The 19,417-nt window shown below is 37.9% G+C and overlaps 1 protein-coding gene and 1 long non-coding RNA gene across 3 annotated transcripts in view; one reads left to right on the forward strand and one right to left on the reverse strand.

Annotated features, from left to right (window-relative positions):
- The first annotated feature begins 261 nt into the window (after positions 1–261).
- The window catches only part of bcar3 (BCAR3 adaptor protein, NSP family member), a 74,249-nt gene continuing 55,093 nt past the window's right edge, over positions 262–19,417 (forward strand). The window contains exons 1-3 of one of the 2 annotated variants that reach the window (XM_039661425.2): positions 262–466; positions 9,286–9,441; positions 14,698–14,812. In XM_039661425.2, the coding sequence (XP_039517359.2) occupies positions 9,292–9,441; positions 14,698–14,812 (265 nt within the window). In that variant the 5' untranslated portion in view covers positions 262–466; positions 9,286–9,291. The remainder of the gene's footprint in view (positions 467–9,285; positions 9,442–14,697; positions 14,813–19,417) is intronic. The other variant, XM_039661502.2, reaches the window with a different exon arrangement.
- LOC120472070 (uncharacterized) overlaps positions 11,620–19,417 on the reverse strand; it is a 39,255-nt gene continuing 31,457 nt past the window's right edge. Inside the window, exons 12-14 of the long non-coding RNA XR_016146544.1 lie at positions 16,152–16,614; positions 14,710–14,787; positions 11,620–13,618 (exon numbers count right to left, since the gene is read on the reverse strand). This is a non-coding gene — a long non-coding RNA (uncharacterized LOC120472070). The remainder of the gene's footprint in view (positions 13,619–14,709; positions 14,788–16,151; positions 16,615–19,417) is intronic.

Raw genomic sequence — 19,417 nt, forward strand, 5'->3', positions numbered from 1 at the left:
CGCACAATTTAAAGATTAACGGTCAACTGCGTTCCTACTCACTGTTTCAAATCTGACTTTCAATCTTTCGTCTGAATAATTGCTTATATGTGTCATATTTAATATATACATATATATATCAGAGAGCTCAAACATGGGACAGTTTTGGACTCAAACAACCGCATCAAATCACTCACAAGTCACAACAATATTACGGCGCGCGCGTGGAGTGCAGACCTGTCGACGCAGCATCTCGGCGCGCATTCTAGTGAAAGAAAGCGCATTCATGTCAGGAGCGTAGTAATCGCATCCTTGGGGGATTTGTCACCAGTGAGCATCATTCCGTTTTTATCACAGGGGAGAGCTTACAGCAGGGACAATTCATGCAGAATGAGTGTTTGACATCTGCGTCTACTCTCTTGAGGGAGTCGGTTAATTTGGACTGGGAAACATCTATTACTGAAGTAAAAACGCGACGACCTTCAAGGTGAGTTTTGCGTAGGCTACTTTTTATTTATAGATTATCAATGTGACCATCAGATTGTGTGTAGCCTATAACCATTTATAAAGCCGTTAAGTAATTATGAGTAGCCTACGTTTTTAAATGCAAACTTATGACAAGCCATTTAACACGTTTTCATTTGAACTATAATTATGCTTCTTATCGCTAAGTTTTTCATAGTCACATTAGTTTTTCATAGTCATCGTAAGTTTTTCATAGTCACATTAGGGCTACAAGTCGCTATCCCCGGCTTACTATTTATCCTATACTTGTCTTATTCAATGACTTGTCAGAACATCTTTATGATCTTATTGAGAGTAAAAATGCATTTAATAATGATGTAGGCCTACTATTAAAGTTGTAATATTTACCAATAACTAAATAGCTTAACCTAACATAGCCTACCTATACAGATTTCTCAGGTATATTCAGAGAATATTCAGGTTCTTGAGCTAAAACACTCTTAACCTTGAGTATATTCTGACACTGACAAAATGCCTCACAGGTTCAGTGACGTGCTGTGAAACTAAATCATCTGTCCGCAGGGTTTGTCTGTCAATTAAGAGACTCTCTTAAAACTTTGTTGGATGAGTGCTTGCCCTCAAAGGTCTAACATTAGATGCAAATTGCAGAGAGGTAAATGGAGGACAGAGAGAGCGAGAGAGGAAGAGTTTAAGAGCCCCTGATATTTTTTAGCTCCCAACCAAACCACACATACATGTGGCATGCTGAGAGCTTTCTTATGTGGTCGTTCACATCCTGATAAACGCCACTGAAGGCAATCAGTGCATCTGGTGTCTTAGTTTTTGCAGACAGTCTAGCAATGGTGTTTTCCATATACTTTAAAACAGTCTAGAACCCAGCATGCCCTGAACATGCAGTGGCTTGTGGGATGATGAACTCTTGACCACAGGGCAGCCAGGTGTGTGCAACTAAACAGAGATCATGTCTCTCAAATGACCAAAAAAACACAAAAAGATTATTTTTTTACTCATATGCTATGCGCTCTCACTAATGTATACATACATTAAACAGCACAATGAATAATTTGATTCATATTTTTTGATTAAAAGAGCTGATCGATTGGACATTAAATGAATAAAACTCAGCAAAGAGTGTTTTATGTTTAACTTAGCAGCATAATGACTTCACGGCTTGTTCATTTTTTCATGCTTTAAATTCAATTTGAGATATTGATGGACCTATGCGATGCCGTTTAACTTTGAGCAAACAAATCAATACCATGGTTTTAAATGATTGTGGGCACAACGTGTTTGCTATTTTTATGAGTTTCTCACAACTGTCCTCAGAAAGTCTGTTTGAGGAGGAGACAGAACTCTGAATGAACTTAGGAGTTTGGAAGTTTCACTTGACCTCTGACCTAGTGTGCATTTCTCAAGTTACACTGTGTTTCCAAACTGTGCAAGACAATCTACACAATAAAATAAATCTAAACAAGCAATTATCTTAAAGGAATAGTTCACCCAAAAATGAAAATTCTGGCATCCTTTACGTTGTTCCAAACCTAAATTAATTTCTGTCTTTTGCTGAAAAAAAGGTAGTTTGAAGAATATAGATGTCAATAGGCCCCATCAACTGTTTGGTTACCCACATGTTCAGGAGAAGACAGAAACTCATACAGGTTTGGAAAAACTTGAAGGGTGAGTAAAAGATGACAGAATTTGCATTTCTGGGTGAACTTTTAAAGTATATCAAACAGGAAAGTGATGTCCATTGAAATTGGATATTTTGCATTTCATGAAGCTGGCCAGTTCACACCATATGCAGACTGATCTCATGAAGTAGCGTGTGTATGCCACGCCAATTCGTGTTTCCATTTTTGGCGTGCTATCAAGACGCATAATCTCCTTTCAGCGTGTTTATGAACGCCGTTGACTTAACGTTATATAAATATATGACTTACCTCAACCCCGTCCCTAAACCTAACCGTCACTGGGGTTAATGGCATTTATGACTGCTCCCTTACTATCCTAGGTAAAAAAAAGATATGACTTACCTCAACCCCATCCCTAAACTTAACCGTCACTGGGGTTAATGGCATTTATGACTGGAGATTTGACTACCTGTACAGACACGCGGAATGACGCGGACGTTAATGGCGTAGAGATACACGCATACATGCGGATAGCTCAAAATGCGTAGAGATAACACGCCACCTGACTCGAAAGTGGCGTGTATGTTTACGCAAAAGTCATGATGTCATGTTGCCATATGATAACTATTGTGATCACGATATCGTTCTGTTTATTCTAAGCGTTCTAATTCTAAGCGTGTTGCAGTATAGTCGTCTGCGGCTTTAAACATTTAAAATTGTAAAGTCAGTGTAAACTGTCTTTGAATTACGCCGTTCAACTTCACACCAAGGATAATACCTATAACGATAAAGATATAGTTCTAAAAATCATTCTAAATATAAAAGTATAGCAGAATCCATCCTTTTTCAAGAGCTCGAGCATTTAAATCAGAAGCATTACAAAAAGCATCATTAAATGCGATCCATACAGACTGCTATGAACAAGATTTCTCTCAACACCTTGAAGAAGAGCCTCCAGTCGGTGTTTACTGTATCCCAAACAGCTGTAATGGCAAAAGTATCTGACAGATTCTCTGTGAGGATGAGTCAAGCCTTGCCAGGGAATGTTATTAGCCTAACTGTGGCGTGAGCTCAGGACTTCAGGCACGGCCGGAATGTTGTGAATCAGGGAGACCGTCCTCCTCCCCAGGCAGAACTGTCAAATGGAGCATATTGGGGAATACAGGGGCAATTTAGTTTGCATTTATTTGTTTTTATCGTAAAATCTTTGTTCATCTGGCAGAAGTTCAAATACAAGCATCATTTGATCATCACTGTCTGATGTTTAAAGTAAATATGATTTTTATTGCATTAGAATTCTTTAAATGTATTTTAGGTGAGCTGCCTCATGCAAAAGCAGAGATTAGGAGGGTGGGATGGGGAGAGAGTGGTGCCTGCCTCCTCTTAAACTCCCCACTATGAGACGTTAACACAAGATAGAGAGGACTAGCAGGACAGAAACACTTTGTACAGAACATCTGCTCGTACGCTTCACTTGAACTGACAAAATGTCCACACTATCTTGACTGATTGCTAAAATGTTGTAACGTATCTCAACCCTGTGGAAAAGAGAAAAGAGCAGCATATGAAGTGTTTTGGATGAGGGTTTTAACTAGCAAGAATTTCTTGGTCAAAGAGCTTCACACATACAATCAGGTTGATTTAAAGAGTCCAAAACATTCCTGCATCTTCATCTCAGAGGGTGTTCTAGTCTTGATCTGACATTGCATATATCATCTCATATACAAGCACACCCACATTTTCAAGTCATGCAGGTCACATATGTAACAATCTCAATTCTGCCGGTCACACATGTGCAACATGCAACGTAATAATAAATCAGTGCTGCGTGTGCTCTTGACTTGTAAGATCTCCCACATGTGTCGTTCTGGAATGCTTAACTCAGAACAATGATGTCACTGATTCTGGGTTTACTCTCCTCTCTTATCCTGAAATCTGACAGTTCAATGAAGACGTCCAACCAAATCTTATAAAGGACTGACATTCTTAATCAGCGCTATCAAGATAAAAATAGCTTAAATAGCTCAGTTCATCTTATTTATCACATTTTTTGGCTCTTTTCTGTGGCATGTTTTTAGCTTAACGGCTGCAAGTGTAGTATTTAGACAGGCAAATTTTGCTCATTTGTGTACTGTACCAGAAAACTTTGAGCATTTTTTTAAAAGGGCTTTTGACAGTGCGGTCAACCCAGGGTTTTTGTCGTTCTAAACCTCATTTTTATCCCTGGATAAAAGAAAGTTTCACATTTGTAATTCAGTAGTTTTACCCAGGGTTATAAAACCCTGCTCCAGAGGTTATCACCGGTGTTAACCCCGCATTGTGGTGCCAAAAGGTTGCAGTGTGAAACAATGGTGTTAGAACGTTACGGTTAGATGCTTAGCTTAACTGACAACCAATCGTGTGCTTTGGGGAGTCTTGGAAACACTGCGAGTTGTATATAGTTGTTCCAGCATTTGATAGGAAAAATGGCAACGTGAAAATTGGAGTGAAGAAGAGACCGTTTCTTTCTTAAAGGGTTAGTTCACCCAAAAATGAAAATTAAGTCATTAATTACTCACCCCCATGCTGTACCAACCCCGTAAGACCTTCGTTCGTCTTCGGAACACAAATGAAGATATTTTTGATTAAATTTGAGAGCTGTATAACTACCACATTGGCTCCTAAGGGACTGCGTCTTGACGGCCCAGAAAGTCAATGAAGAAAATGTTTAAATATCCCAAGTGACTACCGTGGCTCAACTATATGTTTATCAAGCAACGCGAATACTTTTTTTAGTCTCGTTTCTGGCCTACAAGGAAGAAAAGAAATAGTCGAATAAACTCGTTATTTTTGTTTGTTTTTTCGCACTAAAAGTATTCGCGTCGCTTGATAAACATATAGTTGAGCCACGGTAGTCACTTGGGATATTTAAACATTTTCTTCATTGACTTTTTGGGCCGTCAAGAGGCAGTCCCTTAGGCAGCCAATGTGGTAGTTATACAGCTCTCAAATTTAATCCAAAATATCTTCATTTGTGTTCCGAAGACGAACGAAGGTCTTACGGGGTTGGTACAGCATGGGTGTGAGTAATTAATGACTTAATTTTCATTTTTGGGTGAACTAACCCTTTAACGTTATTGTTTGAGAAATCCATTCAGTTGGTCCAATCAGCGAGACTGACACTGCAAATGTGCAAATAAGTACTTTAATGCAGGGTTTAGGAATGTAGACAGTGTGAAACATCATTTTATGAGGGCCATGGTTAAATCAGTGAACTTGAACTTGAGGGGAACCGAGCTTTTTTTTTTTTTTTTACAATCGCTAGGACCAATTTTTTCAATACTTGGGTCAATTTTTGCAAAACTCTTCACACAGCACAGCAGTCTATGTGAGCTAAACTGAGGATCACTTATAATTGCGTTGGCACAAAATACATCCACTGACAACATCTTTCAAATGACATGAATTGTTTTCTCACTCTAGGCTAATTTGCACGCTTATATTCTCTTTTCAAAACTGTTAAACTTAGGTTTAAAACCTAATATAATACAAAACTGAATAAGCCAGCAATTTTGTACATTTCTACAGCAATTCCATATTGAAATACATTAGGAATCTAAAAAAGGAAATGCTTTTATCAAAACAGTTACATGTAACTGAACACATTCACAGATGTTATTCTTTCAATGTCATTACAGTCTATACAAAAGGTGAAAACTTGTAATTTTGTACTGAAACATGTTCTATAACATATACTGCAGTGAATTCTAAACGGCAGAGAGTGCCATTCTTGTTTTGTAAAGACATTTTACAAAATAAATCAATGTGTAAGCCTTTTAGGACATGAGAGACACAAGTGTTTGTTGGCAACCTTGGGTGTTCTGGAAGAATGAGTTGATTTGAAACATGAATTAAGTGTTTTGGTAGTACTAGTGCATTTTGAATGTGAAATGAACTGCTCTGCCAAGCTGAGAGTTGGTTATGAGAACTGTGTTTTGAGAAAATGACCTAAGTAAAGAGAAATTCACTAAAATAAAGAATATGTGCATATAGCAGATATATATATTCTGCCTATACACCATAAAGATCTTTCTTTACATGTTTTCACAGACTGCACTCTTTTAGTTTTGTCACATGTCTAAAAACAGAAATCAATATTAAAGAAAATTTAGGTAAACAAAATATTAAAAAAAAACATTTTAGCAGAAGTAAATTAAGGAATAATGTTTAAAGTCATCGGAGTGCAAAGGAGCCAGGCAGTCTCTTGTTTCTTTCCCCCCAAAACCATGAATCTGCAACCACAACAGAGGAAACGGAAGGGGGCTTCTGTATCCCAAACAGGATGTTCAAAGCACAGTGTGTGACTTCACGTGTCTCCAGCCCACAGAGTGCAGTAATTAGTTCCTGTTGCATGCTTTCTAATCACCAGAGCTTTTTTTCCACCCATAGACCTCGCAGTAACAGTGCTAAAGCATATTTGATTTCTGTCTAAAACATGCAGTAACGCTTGAAGAAGTGGAGGAAGAATATGTTGAATATGATGAACATGATCTTGTTCAGCACTCTATCAATGGTTAAGATTCACAATCATGACATTGATATGTGTGGGTGCATGTGCATACTAAACCGTAAATGTGATTAAGCCATGTCAGGATGTACCTTTGCAATGTGGCTTTTAAAGAGATTGGATATTTCAGATGCTTGAGCCCACTGAATGAATAACAGCCACACAACTGTGCTTCATCATCAGCATCCACCTTCAACTTGATCACATGAAGCAATAATATATATAAATACTTTAAATAGTATATATATATATTTTTAGTAGCTTGTAATTATAAAAATGCATACAAAATTGGCAAATGCACTGGACTTCAAACTATGTGTATTGGACCTAATGGTGTAAATATAATGTAAACTGTCAAGCCGATATCTTGATTGTAATTTAAACCCAATCAACTCTCAGTTGATTAAAGAGAAAGGCACTTGTTTGATTTAAGTGCAAGGGTGGTCAGCCTTCTCTTGTCACCCAAACAACCTGTCCCCTGATGTGTGAGCCCCACCATACATCTCTCCTTGTGGCCACAGGGGCATTGACATTCACAACAGGAACAAACCTCCCCACAATTGTGTAAGCTACTCCTCTGATTGCTTCACCCCAGGGATGGACTATACACTGACTGTGAGCACAGCTGGGCCTGCAACCCATATTGAATTGACTGCGACATTTTTGCTGTATTGCCCCAGCAGTTTTTATTGCCCATTGTGTGAGAGTGGATGGGAGTTTATTGCTGGGAAAACAGGGACATCAGGATCTTCCTGACCGGTGCATGTCTGCATTTGGAAAATGAAATACTGCAGGGCTCATAAAAACAAGATCAAGTTCAAGGGGTAGATGACAAATGAGTTAAGAATCGTGTTTTTATTAAATATTTTCTTTACACTCCAAACTCTGTTTTAATTTGTGGTCAAATTGTAGGCGCAGAAATTTAGGTCTCATCAATAGGGCAACCCATACAGAAAATGCTGCTTGCTAAAGAAAACATCACTATTTTTATTCCTCATACTTAAGTAATAATTCCAACAGAATTTCTTTCACGTGGTGGAGATTTTTCAGTGACTACAAGTTACATTGATACAACAGTAGGCGACGACAAATATCTTTATGAGTGACTCATTTACATTTATTCATTTAGCTGATGCTTTTATCCAAAGCGACATACAGTTGCTATATATGTCAGAGGTCGCACGCCTCTGTAGCAACTAGAGGTTAAGTGTCTTGCTCAGGGACACATTGGTGTCTCACAGTGGATTCGAACCCGGGTCTCTCACACCAAAGGGATGTGTCTTATCCACATTGAATCATTCAGGGACGAGACAAGCGAACGAGTCATTGAATCATTCTCTCTTTGTGACACTGATTCATTCAGGAACACCACTACTGCGTGTTGCTCAGATATGAGCATGGATTAAATCTTTTAAAACTATTTTTGTTGCTGGAGCAAAAACAGATGAAGTAACTTAATAAAATGTGTTTAAAATGTAAGTTACTGATTATTTACATTTTGTTTATTGAATTGCTGTATAAAAGCAATATCACAAGCTATCATACGATTGGTTTGAATCTACAGTACATCCCTGTCATGATGAAACACTAAATAAAGCATGAGATGATGTTTAGGGCATGATTAGTTATGATTTGTGAAGTGGATTATTTTGTTGGCAGGAGTAACCCTTGACAAAGCACTTCTCTCAGGCAAGGTGACAGGGTCTTCTGCTCTCAAGTGGAGCCCATATAGTCTATAAATACACACACACACACACTCTCTCTCTCTCTCTCTCTCTCTCTCTCGCACACACACTAATAACTGTAATGGTCTTCTCTCTGGGTGTTCTTAAATGATAGGACATATCTTGCCAAGATATATATATAAAAAAAAACACTGCTGCCTCATCCAGCCTTTCTAATTAATTCAATTCCTTTGCATTTTTGTGTTGGAATCCAAATCTAAAAAGAAGACATACATCTTTCTGACCTGTGCATAACTGCCCCCACACAGAATGTCTTATGGAAAAGAAACTTCTAGGGATTTGTCCGATCATACTTTGAAGGAGAAAGGGAGTAGAAATGCTGCCCTCTCATAAATTATCTATTAAACTGAGGGAAGCTGGATTGTATAGTACGCCAACACCATAAATCCATTGTGGGGTTTCACAGTCAGTTTGAGGGAAGATATCCAGAATCATGCACACACATACAGTACGCATTTATGCACATGTGCTCCACCCATGTGCACACAATCATGCACAACAGGGCATCATGAATCACTTCTTAATCATAATGAAACTGTTCAAACTGCTTATTAGATTTCTTAGGAGAGCACCTTAAGTACCATGTACTTGCATTTTGCAGACCCCCAGGGCTCACAGAGAAAGAATCATGTGCAGACAGAATTTTGCAACCTCTGGATTGTGAGCTAATGTTTTTTTTAGCTTTTATGAGCTGTCAAACATGAGGGCAGATGATTCTATACAGTTTGCTTTATTTGTTCCTGAAAGCAATTACTCATAAATGACTCAAATGTCATGTGTCAACGGTCAAATAACTCATGCCATGAATAATTAATCATCTACTTTTTTTTTTGTTTTTTAAAAAAAAGTCTAAAATAATCACTTTATTAACGCAAATATTGCTTTGCTTTTCTCCTAGCCTTCCATGCGGATAATTTTTGAGGCAACACTTGGATACATTTCTATCATGAAGCACATGTCCATCCCGAAATGGCTAAGTCAACTGGGGTTACCTCAGTACTGCACACTATTCGATGAAGAATATGATGGAGTGGAGGTAAAGTCAGCACACACTGTGAGTTTAGACACACACACACACACACACACACACATGCATGCCACATACAGCATTTAAACTACCATGCAATTATTCAAAGTCATTTAAAATTCCTTGACTGCCTGTGATTCTGTCTTAATTATAATCATAAACAACTGATGGCGCTGTTCAAAGTGAGCTTTGAAAATCAGTAAACATTACAGAAAAGTGAAATAGAAACTTTGTGATTGAACTCGGGAAAGCATGCTGAGATTCCTTTCACAGCATCAGAATGTAGACCAGCTGATCTGACATCTGTATTTTCAGCCATGTTTTTCCTGGCAGCACATTTCACCTGGAATGTAAGTTCGTCCAGGAACAGCAGCAAATTGGAGATTCTGAAAGCATTTTTGTGGTTTACAGATGCCAGTATGCACGCTTGACTCTGATCACAGCGCTAAACTTCAGCTACTGCCAACAAAAGAGCTTAATTACACGAATAATCCCAAACTTTAAACTTCACTCTATATTTACACAGAAATATTTGCTGGAACTTGGGCTATAGACCCTTTTTGCGCCGACGTCACAGTTACGTCACGGCGCTAGCTGGAGGTGAAACAAAGTGAAAACTGGAGGCAGCCAATACTAACAAGCACAGATTCGGCTACATAATAAGAGCTTAAATTATTGTTACTATTATTAAATTACATCTTGTGTTTTTTGGTGCAAGAATTGATGAAAAATTAATGGAATTTTTATTTCTAGAAAATATTCACATCATTAAAATCGCAATGATGATCGTACACACAAGTCTTGTACAGGACCATATAGTTATAGGCATCTAAAGATGTATATGCCCTCAGTTTCTATTTACGATCGGTTTCTCTATAAGTTAGGTGTAGAATACAGGCCACTCAACCGAGGTAACGTACGTTAATCCTGTCAGATCGTCCATGCATTGAGTGAGCGTGTAGGCGGCTACGGGTCGACCAGTCTGGTTCCGTCTGTTAAAAACAACTTTTGGAAATAACAATCACGGTCCTGGACACTGAGTGACCTTGCACATGAAAATCGGATTTTCTTCAGTCATTGTTAAAAAACAAGCTAATAAAACTTGCTAACTAGCGTTAGAGAAGCAGCCAGAGGGATCATTCTGCCTACACCTAAGCTCCGCCCACAAAAAACGTCACCATGTTTACCAACTGAAAAGGGGTCTATACAATTAACTGTGCCCATCTGATAGTGTCTCAAGGGGTTTGTTTGATGTCTAGATACTCAGAAGGAGAGCGAAAGAACTATGGTTAATATCCAGCAAAGCATAATACGGTAACACTTTACAATACGTGTGCACTAATAAGCATTAATTCATGCTTAACTAATGCACAGATAATACTGAATTAATGTGTAACTAATGATTATTTAAGCTATTCATTAATGATTACCACATTAGGAACTAATTAAGAGTCTGTAAGGTTAATGTATTAGTTCATACATGAATTGTTATTAATTAAATATGTAATTGTGGATTAATTCCATAATAACTCATTTTTTTAACTAATAGCGTTAATTAATATGTTAATTACCAGAATGAGCCAAAGCCTTGTATTTCAACTTCCAGGTAATATGACAGGTATACTAATATGCATTAATACATGATTAATTACTTCATTGTTAGTGCAAATTCATGTGCAAATTACTACAATTACTAAATGACTAGTTAATAATGATGTGCCTCATCAAGTAAAGTCATAGCATAATGATACCTTTGCAAATCATTAGCTAATGATTAATTAAAGCAGACAACTGGAAGTTGAAGTGCATAGCTTTGACTAATTGTGGTAATTAACACATTAATTTACACTATTAGTTAAGAAAATATGTTATTAAGGAATTAATACACAATGACACATTGAATTAATAGCAATTCATGTATTACTTAATCTATTAATCATATTGACTCTTTATTAGTTGCTGATGCAGTAATCATCAATTAATGGTTTAGTTCTTCATTAGTTATACATTAACTCATGATTATCTGTGATTTAGTTAAGGATGAATTAATGCACATTAGTGCACCCGTATTGTAAAGTGTTACCCATAATACTCCTAAATCGTACATCAAGTCATTTTAGATATTTATTTTGTGCTTCCATTTACACTAGGGCTGTCCAATGCTGCTCCTAGAGAACCACCTTCATGTAAAGAGTTTAGCTCCACCTATAATTAAACAACCTGCACCAGATAATCAAGATCTTCAGGATTAGGCTACTATAACTAGGCAGGTGACCGTGTTGGAGCAGGTTGCAGTTTCCACTTGCATTCTAGTCATAACCATTATACTTGTGTGTAATGGAAAACTACCTGTCGACCACTACCTGATTTGTCACACACAAAAGACGAGCCCCAGGTGGCTCATTTTCAGAGCCCTATATAGAAGTCCAGTTGCTCTGAAATAAATTATTGTACACGCCATTCGTAAAAGCAGTATAAGTCACTGTCTTCCACACAATTATCCACTTTACAATTTAACCAGGTCACAATTCTTTGAAAGAGAGAAAAAAACTAGGAAGAGACACTCAACTGTCAAGAATGAAATGAACATAGCAATCAGAAACAACAGCAATGTTGACATTGAGATGACCAAATGTCCATTTATAGGCTTACTGATTACACTGCAATGCACATTAATGCTGAATCGTATTTTACTGATTAGATCTAATGGAGTGCAGGGTAAAGTCTGGATGAAGAACAAAACCAATAAAACCGCTATTACGTATTCATTACCACTTAAACTGGTGATGAAAGAGATGTTTTCTCTTTATTTTATAACTGATTTGAGTGACTAATATCTTTGACGAACACACACATACAAAACAATCAGCAATTGAAATATAAAGCTGCCCACACATATACTGGTACCATGATAGTACCAGGAAAATGATCATGGTGCATGAATACTGTAATCTTTCAGACAGGGTTGGGAAAAATTCATCATTTAAAAATTCTCTTCCTTGCAGGAAGTAGAATCTATTGTGAAAAAGCAACAGGAATCATAGTATGTATAGAAATACCAGTATGTTTGTGTGTGTAGAAGAAAAAATAAAAACACTTTCACAAAATCTCTTAACGGGATACTCCATACTTTTTTTCTACTATGGAAGTCAATGGTGCCAATCAACTGTTTGGTTGATTCAAAAAAATTCTTCCTTTGTGTTCAGCAGAAGAAAACTGGCCCTTTCCTTAAAATTACACTTATTGCACTTTCTTAATACAGAATTTCTTTGGATCTGTTCCTTGCTTCATTAAATTAAATTTAATTGTCCTGTTTGCTATACCTTACTTCATATCCAGGAATTTGATTAGAATTTAAAAAGCATTCTCAGTTCAATCCTGCAACCATGCTTTCAGGAGCACCCCCACCATCATCAAAGTACCATAGTTTTGTCCTCTGATACCATCACTGTACCATTTAATTATTTTTTTTTTTGCACAAGTATAGGCCTTATATGGGCAAACATACCCACAAACACTTAAAGCACCAACCTCCGAGGACACTGGTGTAAGTTCAACAACCCTACTGACAAAACAACAAAGTATATCTTATATCTTCCAGCCCACTCAAAGTGAGGTGTCTGAATAGCTCCTCATTGACATGTTTTTGAAGTTTCAGCATGAGAGATTGATATGAGACCACACATGGTAAATTTGGAGTTTGAGGGAGCAGAGACTTTGTCATGGCTTGTTAGATTCATCTGTGGGTTGAAGGCAGTTGAACAATCGGCCCTTACCAGCATATATTATCCCCTCTTTTTCCATTTCTTTGCCCCCCTCTCTCTCTCTCTCACGCTGTCTTTCACTGACTCTCTTTGTGTCTACCATTCTGTCTGTCCCTGTCCACCACCCTGACCCTTTCCCCAAGCTAGCCTGTAAAAACAGAGACATTGTAGTGGGAAAGAGTGCTTGCTGATGTATGGGATTCTGAATACATTGGATGAGGCAGATGAGATAAGACACACAAAGAGAGCAATGCAGCATGCATCTGTTTCTCCAGCGTTAGATCAACACGACTTCACCTCGCTGCACCAATTCAGTACAACAGATTTCACACTGAACCTCGAGTCATGGTTAAAGGAGTAGTTCACTTTTAAAAAAACGTTTGCTGAAAAATTTACTCACCCCCATGTCATCAAAGATGTCCATGTCTTTCTTTCTTCAGCTGAAAAGAAATTAAGGTTTTTGATGAAAACATTCCAGGATTTTTCTCCATATAATGCACTTTAATGGTAACCAAACGGTTCAAGGTCCAAAAGAGTTTCAGTGCAAACTGTTCAAAGGGCTTTAAACGATTCCAGACAATGAATAAGGGTCTTATCAAGCGAAATGATCGCTCATTTTTTTTAAACGTTTTATAAGCTCAAATGGTCGCCTTGTTCTGTGATGCGCGTTCTTGAATCTCCTGTTCAAACTCGTTTATCAAAATGAACGAATCTTTTTTCGTGTCATATGGTTCATTCAACGAATGAAATGAACGAATTGACTCGGGAAAAGATTTGTTCATTTTGATTAATGAGTTTGAAAAGGAGAGTCACGAACGTGCATCACAGAACAGAGCAAAGCGACCATTTATTTATTCATCGTCTGGAATCGTTTAAAGCCCTTTGAACAGTTTGCACTGAAACTGTCTTATGGAGCATTTGGTTACCAGTAAAGTGCATGTACAATTAAAAATGCAATCCACAGAAATAGCTAACATCTAAACAAATAGCTAACACACAAACACATTATAATCTTGCATACTATTTCAAACAGAATATGTTAAAATTAGGATGCAGCCACAAAAATCTGAGTGAACTAATTTTAGTTGTATTGACAAACAGTCCCAAATAACCCAAAATGTTGTGGCAGTGTATGTTTGTTACTGTTTATTTAGGAAGGAATGCTTTGGCATGTGCTCTGTAAATGCTAAACAGCAGAAAATAGCACATAACCCTTCCAATTAAACGGCTCTTGTTTTGTCCTGCCAGGAACAATGAAAGCAGAGATGCTGCCTAAAACATAGTTGTGTGTTTTTGTTGTGTCAGAAGCAGAAGGAATGTAAATGTTGTGAAAGCCACACAAGGCCGGACTCTGAGTAGTGGTGAGGCATGGGGCCGTAATAACACACCATTAGCTTAAACAGTACACTTTTCTGATGTTTGTTTGTGTGTGTGAATAATAGATAGCAATTAGTTCAAGCCCTTGTCATTTTCACCACACATTAAACCACTTCATCCCCATGTTTTTGTCTCTCTTTAGGACTTGTTACACCTCACAGAGATGGATCTTTTGGGTTTAGGGGTCCAAAGTCGTCTCCATCGCATCCACATTCTCTCTAGCATCCAAGTGCTGCAAGAGCGTGAAGCAAAAAGAGGTTAGTCATTCTTATTCTCACATGGGACCTTATTTAAAAAAATGTGTGTTCACAGTCACACAGATTTGAACTTCAACACCAACGATCATATGTATTAAATGGTCTTTGACATGGAAAAGTACACACTTTTCCTTGTGACAAAGAGTCGGAGTGCTGCAGTGAAGCAGGCATTTGGTAATCTAAGGCCTCTCGCCATTTTCTAGTAAAGGATTTGGACATTCCAGTGCTATTTTATGTTAAAGGAGAACTGCGGCGCAAAATGAACCTTTGGTCTAATAACACATCGGTACTTAGATTTGTTTTCATGATAATCGAATTTAAAGAGTTTTATCTCTAAAAACTGTTTAGCGTATAATGCTAGTATATGGGGGCATTTAATAAGTAAAAAGAAATCGCTAGTTAATAACAAGGCTCAAAATAGCCCCACACTAACACAGTAACATAATGAGGGTCCATACATGCAATAGGAAGCATTGAGAACTTTGTAAGTGTACAGACTGTTTAATAAGAAGATACTTTAGAAAGACAGTTCACTTCGTGTATACAGGCAGGAGCCATCTTGGAAAACAGTCTCGACAAGTCGAACAGAGAACGATCAACTAGGTAACAATGTGTTATTAGACCAAAGGTTCATTTTGTCTGTGCCGGACTTCTCCTTGAATATATGTTATATGTTTTATAAATTAATTCATTGGCACATTTGAGAAAATATCGTACGATCAATTGTAGGACGGTTTCTACGCAACATTTTAGGGTTTCTGAATGTCTTCTTTCCCTGATTTCTCACTTTCTCATTCTTTTCCCATTGCCTCGCATGTCTTGTCTTATAGCCAGGTTTTTGGCTATCAACCTACTTAGGCAGGAATGGTTCTCATATAAAGTGGCAAATCACTTAATGTTCATGTGACGTTTAGTTGCCAAGTAAATCTAAACTCAGATACGAGAATAAAGCAAATGAAAAAAATGCCCAATGATATCTAAATGTATTTGCTACTTCAGTTCTTCACTTTATAGTCATTTGTAACATTATACATGTCTTTACTCTCAATTTTGATCAACTCAATCTGTATTTCCTGAATAAATGTTCAAATTTCTTGGAAGAAAAAAAGTCTTCCTGGCCACAAACTTCGAAAAGTGTAGATAGAAGCTAAAATTGTATGTCTATTCCCTGCATAGACAATAGCGGGCTGGGGGCATCACCAAGATGGCCACTGACTGAACTGACTGGCCTTCTGCTAGTTTTATGGGCTTTTTAAAATACAAAAGGTGTAACAGAATCATTAAACTCAAGGACTAAACCAGTCATTAAAGCACCCCTCTCTATGCAGTTTTCACACACCTCCTCATGAACCAGTGGTGTAAAAACAGAAGCAGGAGCTTATCTCTTCATGGATGTTTTCTCTAGCTGGGCTGATTCTGCGGTTCCTGAAGCCCTGCTTGTACTGGACAGCCTGTGACTATGTCTGTCCATGCGTAGAGACCAGCACTGAAGAGCTTCATTAATCACAGCAAGCCTGCATGTGGGAGAGCAGTTCAGGCCACAGGCACATTATGTCTCGGGGACAAATACATATGGGGTCAAATCAACAGGGATTAGTTCACAAAACGAAGCATTGGAGTGCAGGACGGATCCCCCTGTCAAGGATTGTGTGTGTGTGTAATGGTAGAGTCTATATATAGGCTTGACGCCAACTCACCTTGGTGGCAAAGTTTTCATATGAGATAAACATAGTTATGCTATCCTCAAGATCTCAGAAGAGTCACCTTGAAGCCTTGAAAGCGATACGCACCTCGTCAGTGAGCTGAAATTATAGAGATTACAGTTCATCGGAGAACACTCAGAAACATAAGAAGCATTTACTGTCAACACTTATAGTGAGTCACGAATGGACTTGTCTCCGCACACTCACACACAAAGACATCCTTCCGTCCTATTGTACACCTCTCAGTGTTGCCATGTCCGCTTATATTAGGATGGACTTCAAAAACTAAACTAGGTCTAATCGTTATCCTTACAGTTTAGAAATTGTCTTAACATCTGGTATCCTTAAGTGTATTCAATGGACATGACTTAGTAACAGAAGAAGCATTTACTGTCGACACTCATAGTGAGTTACGAATGGACTTGTCTCCGCACACTCACACACAAAGACATCCTTCTGTCCAATAGCTTGTTTTCACGTGACATCATGACACTGCGTTGCCATGGAGCGAAATGCAGATGGAGGGCAGGAAGTGATTTTCCATATTTAGGAAGCACTATAACACACTCAAAATGCCTATGTTTTGCGTCGTTTATGGTTGCTCAAATCGATCAAACCACGAGGAGTTTTTATCGTGTGCCTAAAGTTGTTGTTCATAAGGGGGGAAAATACAAGAAATTGACAGAAAAACACCAGGAAAAATGCCTTGCAAACCTACGTCTGCGGTCGGGAGAAGCCGAATGGGAAATGCCTGTGTGTGTAGTGATCACTTCGTCAAATGTGAGTTAATACGTTATTTATGTGGCTTATAATTACATCAATCAGGTGTTTAAATACACTTATGTGGCTGTTTGTGTAACGTACCAGTTTCCGAACTTTGTAAAGTCAAAGTATGTCTGTAAGACGAGTTAGTTTCTGATATCTACAGCCTCGATGGCAGGCAAATCTCTCAATTCAGTTGAAAATCGGTCCTCTTCATAACGTAAGGATCACGTCTAACATATGTTTCGATTTTTTGTTTATATATTTCTCTTGTAATAGCGTCTAAAGTAGTACAGTACGGATTTTCGTCCATCTCGTCCATTGCGCTCTTCACTCCTTGCCCTCCATCTGCATCCCGCGCGTCAACACAATCACGTGACTGCAAACCACCTATTATACACCTCTCAGTGTTGCCATGTCCACTTATATTAGGATGGACTTCAAAAACTAAACTAGGTCTAATCGTTATCCTTACACTTTAGATATTGTCTTACTAACAGATTGAAAATGGTATCATTAAATGTATTCAATGGACATGACTTAGTATAACATATAATACGTTACTAGATTATATTTAGCACAAGTACATTCAGTGTAAACATTTTTCTCTTCATCAGTGTCACTCATGTGAGGCTTTAGACATTAAGTCACAATTTTCAGTAAAGCTGCTTTGAAAAAAACATGGAATGTTAAGTTAAAATGAGTTATTATAAGTGGCTCTGAGTGACTCTTATAAATATGAGCAGTTGCAGGCTGCATTCCTATGGGGTTTATTTACAAAACACTATCACGTATTTGGTGTTGATAGCGCTTGCCCCACAATTATGAACGAACAATAATAGCCATCATGTAAACCTCCTCCCACCTGCCATTTGAGCCAAGGTTTACTTTGTGTCATTAATCATATATTTTGCTTCTCCTTTTTTCCAATGTCTCTGCCTTTCTCATGGCCTCTTCTAACCCACTGATCAACAAATACAAGAAAAAAATGCCCCTCGACCAATGCTGATCAATTGGCCCGTTGTATCCATTAATAATAATAAGTTTAAACTTCAAGTTTATTCTATAATAAATAAGATTCTCATCCGCCATTACCAATGAACATTTTTTGGATGAGGAAGGTTATTCTGGGCTTGTTTTGTCATACCAATTTTTTTTTAGCAAAATCTGGCAACACTGCCACCCCTAACCTTCCATCAAACAGACACAGACGCGTGTATATGTAGAGGAGGAGCAGACACACGCTGCTGTGTGCAGGAGCTGCCAGGTGATTATAAACTCTTTCGCCCATCCCGCAATGCCTGGCACCCCTCCGCTGTGTGTAATTAAGTCCTTAAAAAGCATGTCAAGGCACACACACACACACAAACAGTGGGCTGACAGGCTGAGGCTCGTTTCCCAGGCATAACATACTACCTCGACTCCATTGCTATAGAGACTCTGACACTTTTGAAAATGGGCTGTTGAATTAGATATCTTGGATCAGTGAGCTTGCAAATAAAATGGTCTCCAAGCTTTGTAACCTTAAGGAATCATTTTGAACAAATGCAGGGGTTATTTTATACTATAAATCAAGCAGTCTGTAACACAAACTTTTGTTTAAAACTCAAAAGTTTTAAGTAGTCTGAAAACGTAGTATTCTGGTATAGTGAGTGGTTAAAAGACGTCTGGTCTCTATGGTCCTGTGCTTGAGGACAATAACTATTGTTTTCCTAAAAAGTTTGGGCTGTTTGAGGACTCAATAGGTGGTCTGATTAAACCAGTTTCAACAACTTTAACAGCCTATTCTAGTAGTGTCTCCATTCAACCCCTGTAGTCCTCACTTCCTGTGAGAAATGCAATTGTTACACATGCAATTTCATAGACCACCATGCTCCGTGCAAATAGAGGTACAAGTCTGCCCGGCTGCGGCCTTGTGAGAGATCTTGGTAGTTTCTTTCTCCATGCAAGAAAGCTAACAAAATAACTGTTTTCAAATAGTATATTTTTTATTTAAGCTTTATTTATTTATTCATCAAAACACTACAATTCCCTATAAAATCAGTTCACATTAACTATTTTATGTTTTTACTTTATTATAGGAAGCTGTTTGAAATCAATGTCTCAAGCATTTCTGTAAAAGTGAATATTTCAAAAGCAT

Source organism: Pimephales promelas, chromosome 14, assembly GCF_988280905.1.
Source record: "Pimephales promelas chromosome 14, fPimPro1.hap1.1, whole genome shotgun sequence".
NCBI lineage: Eukaryota > Metazoa > Chordata > Actinopteri > Cypriniformes > Leuciscidae > Pimephales > Pimephales promelas.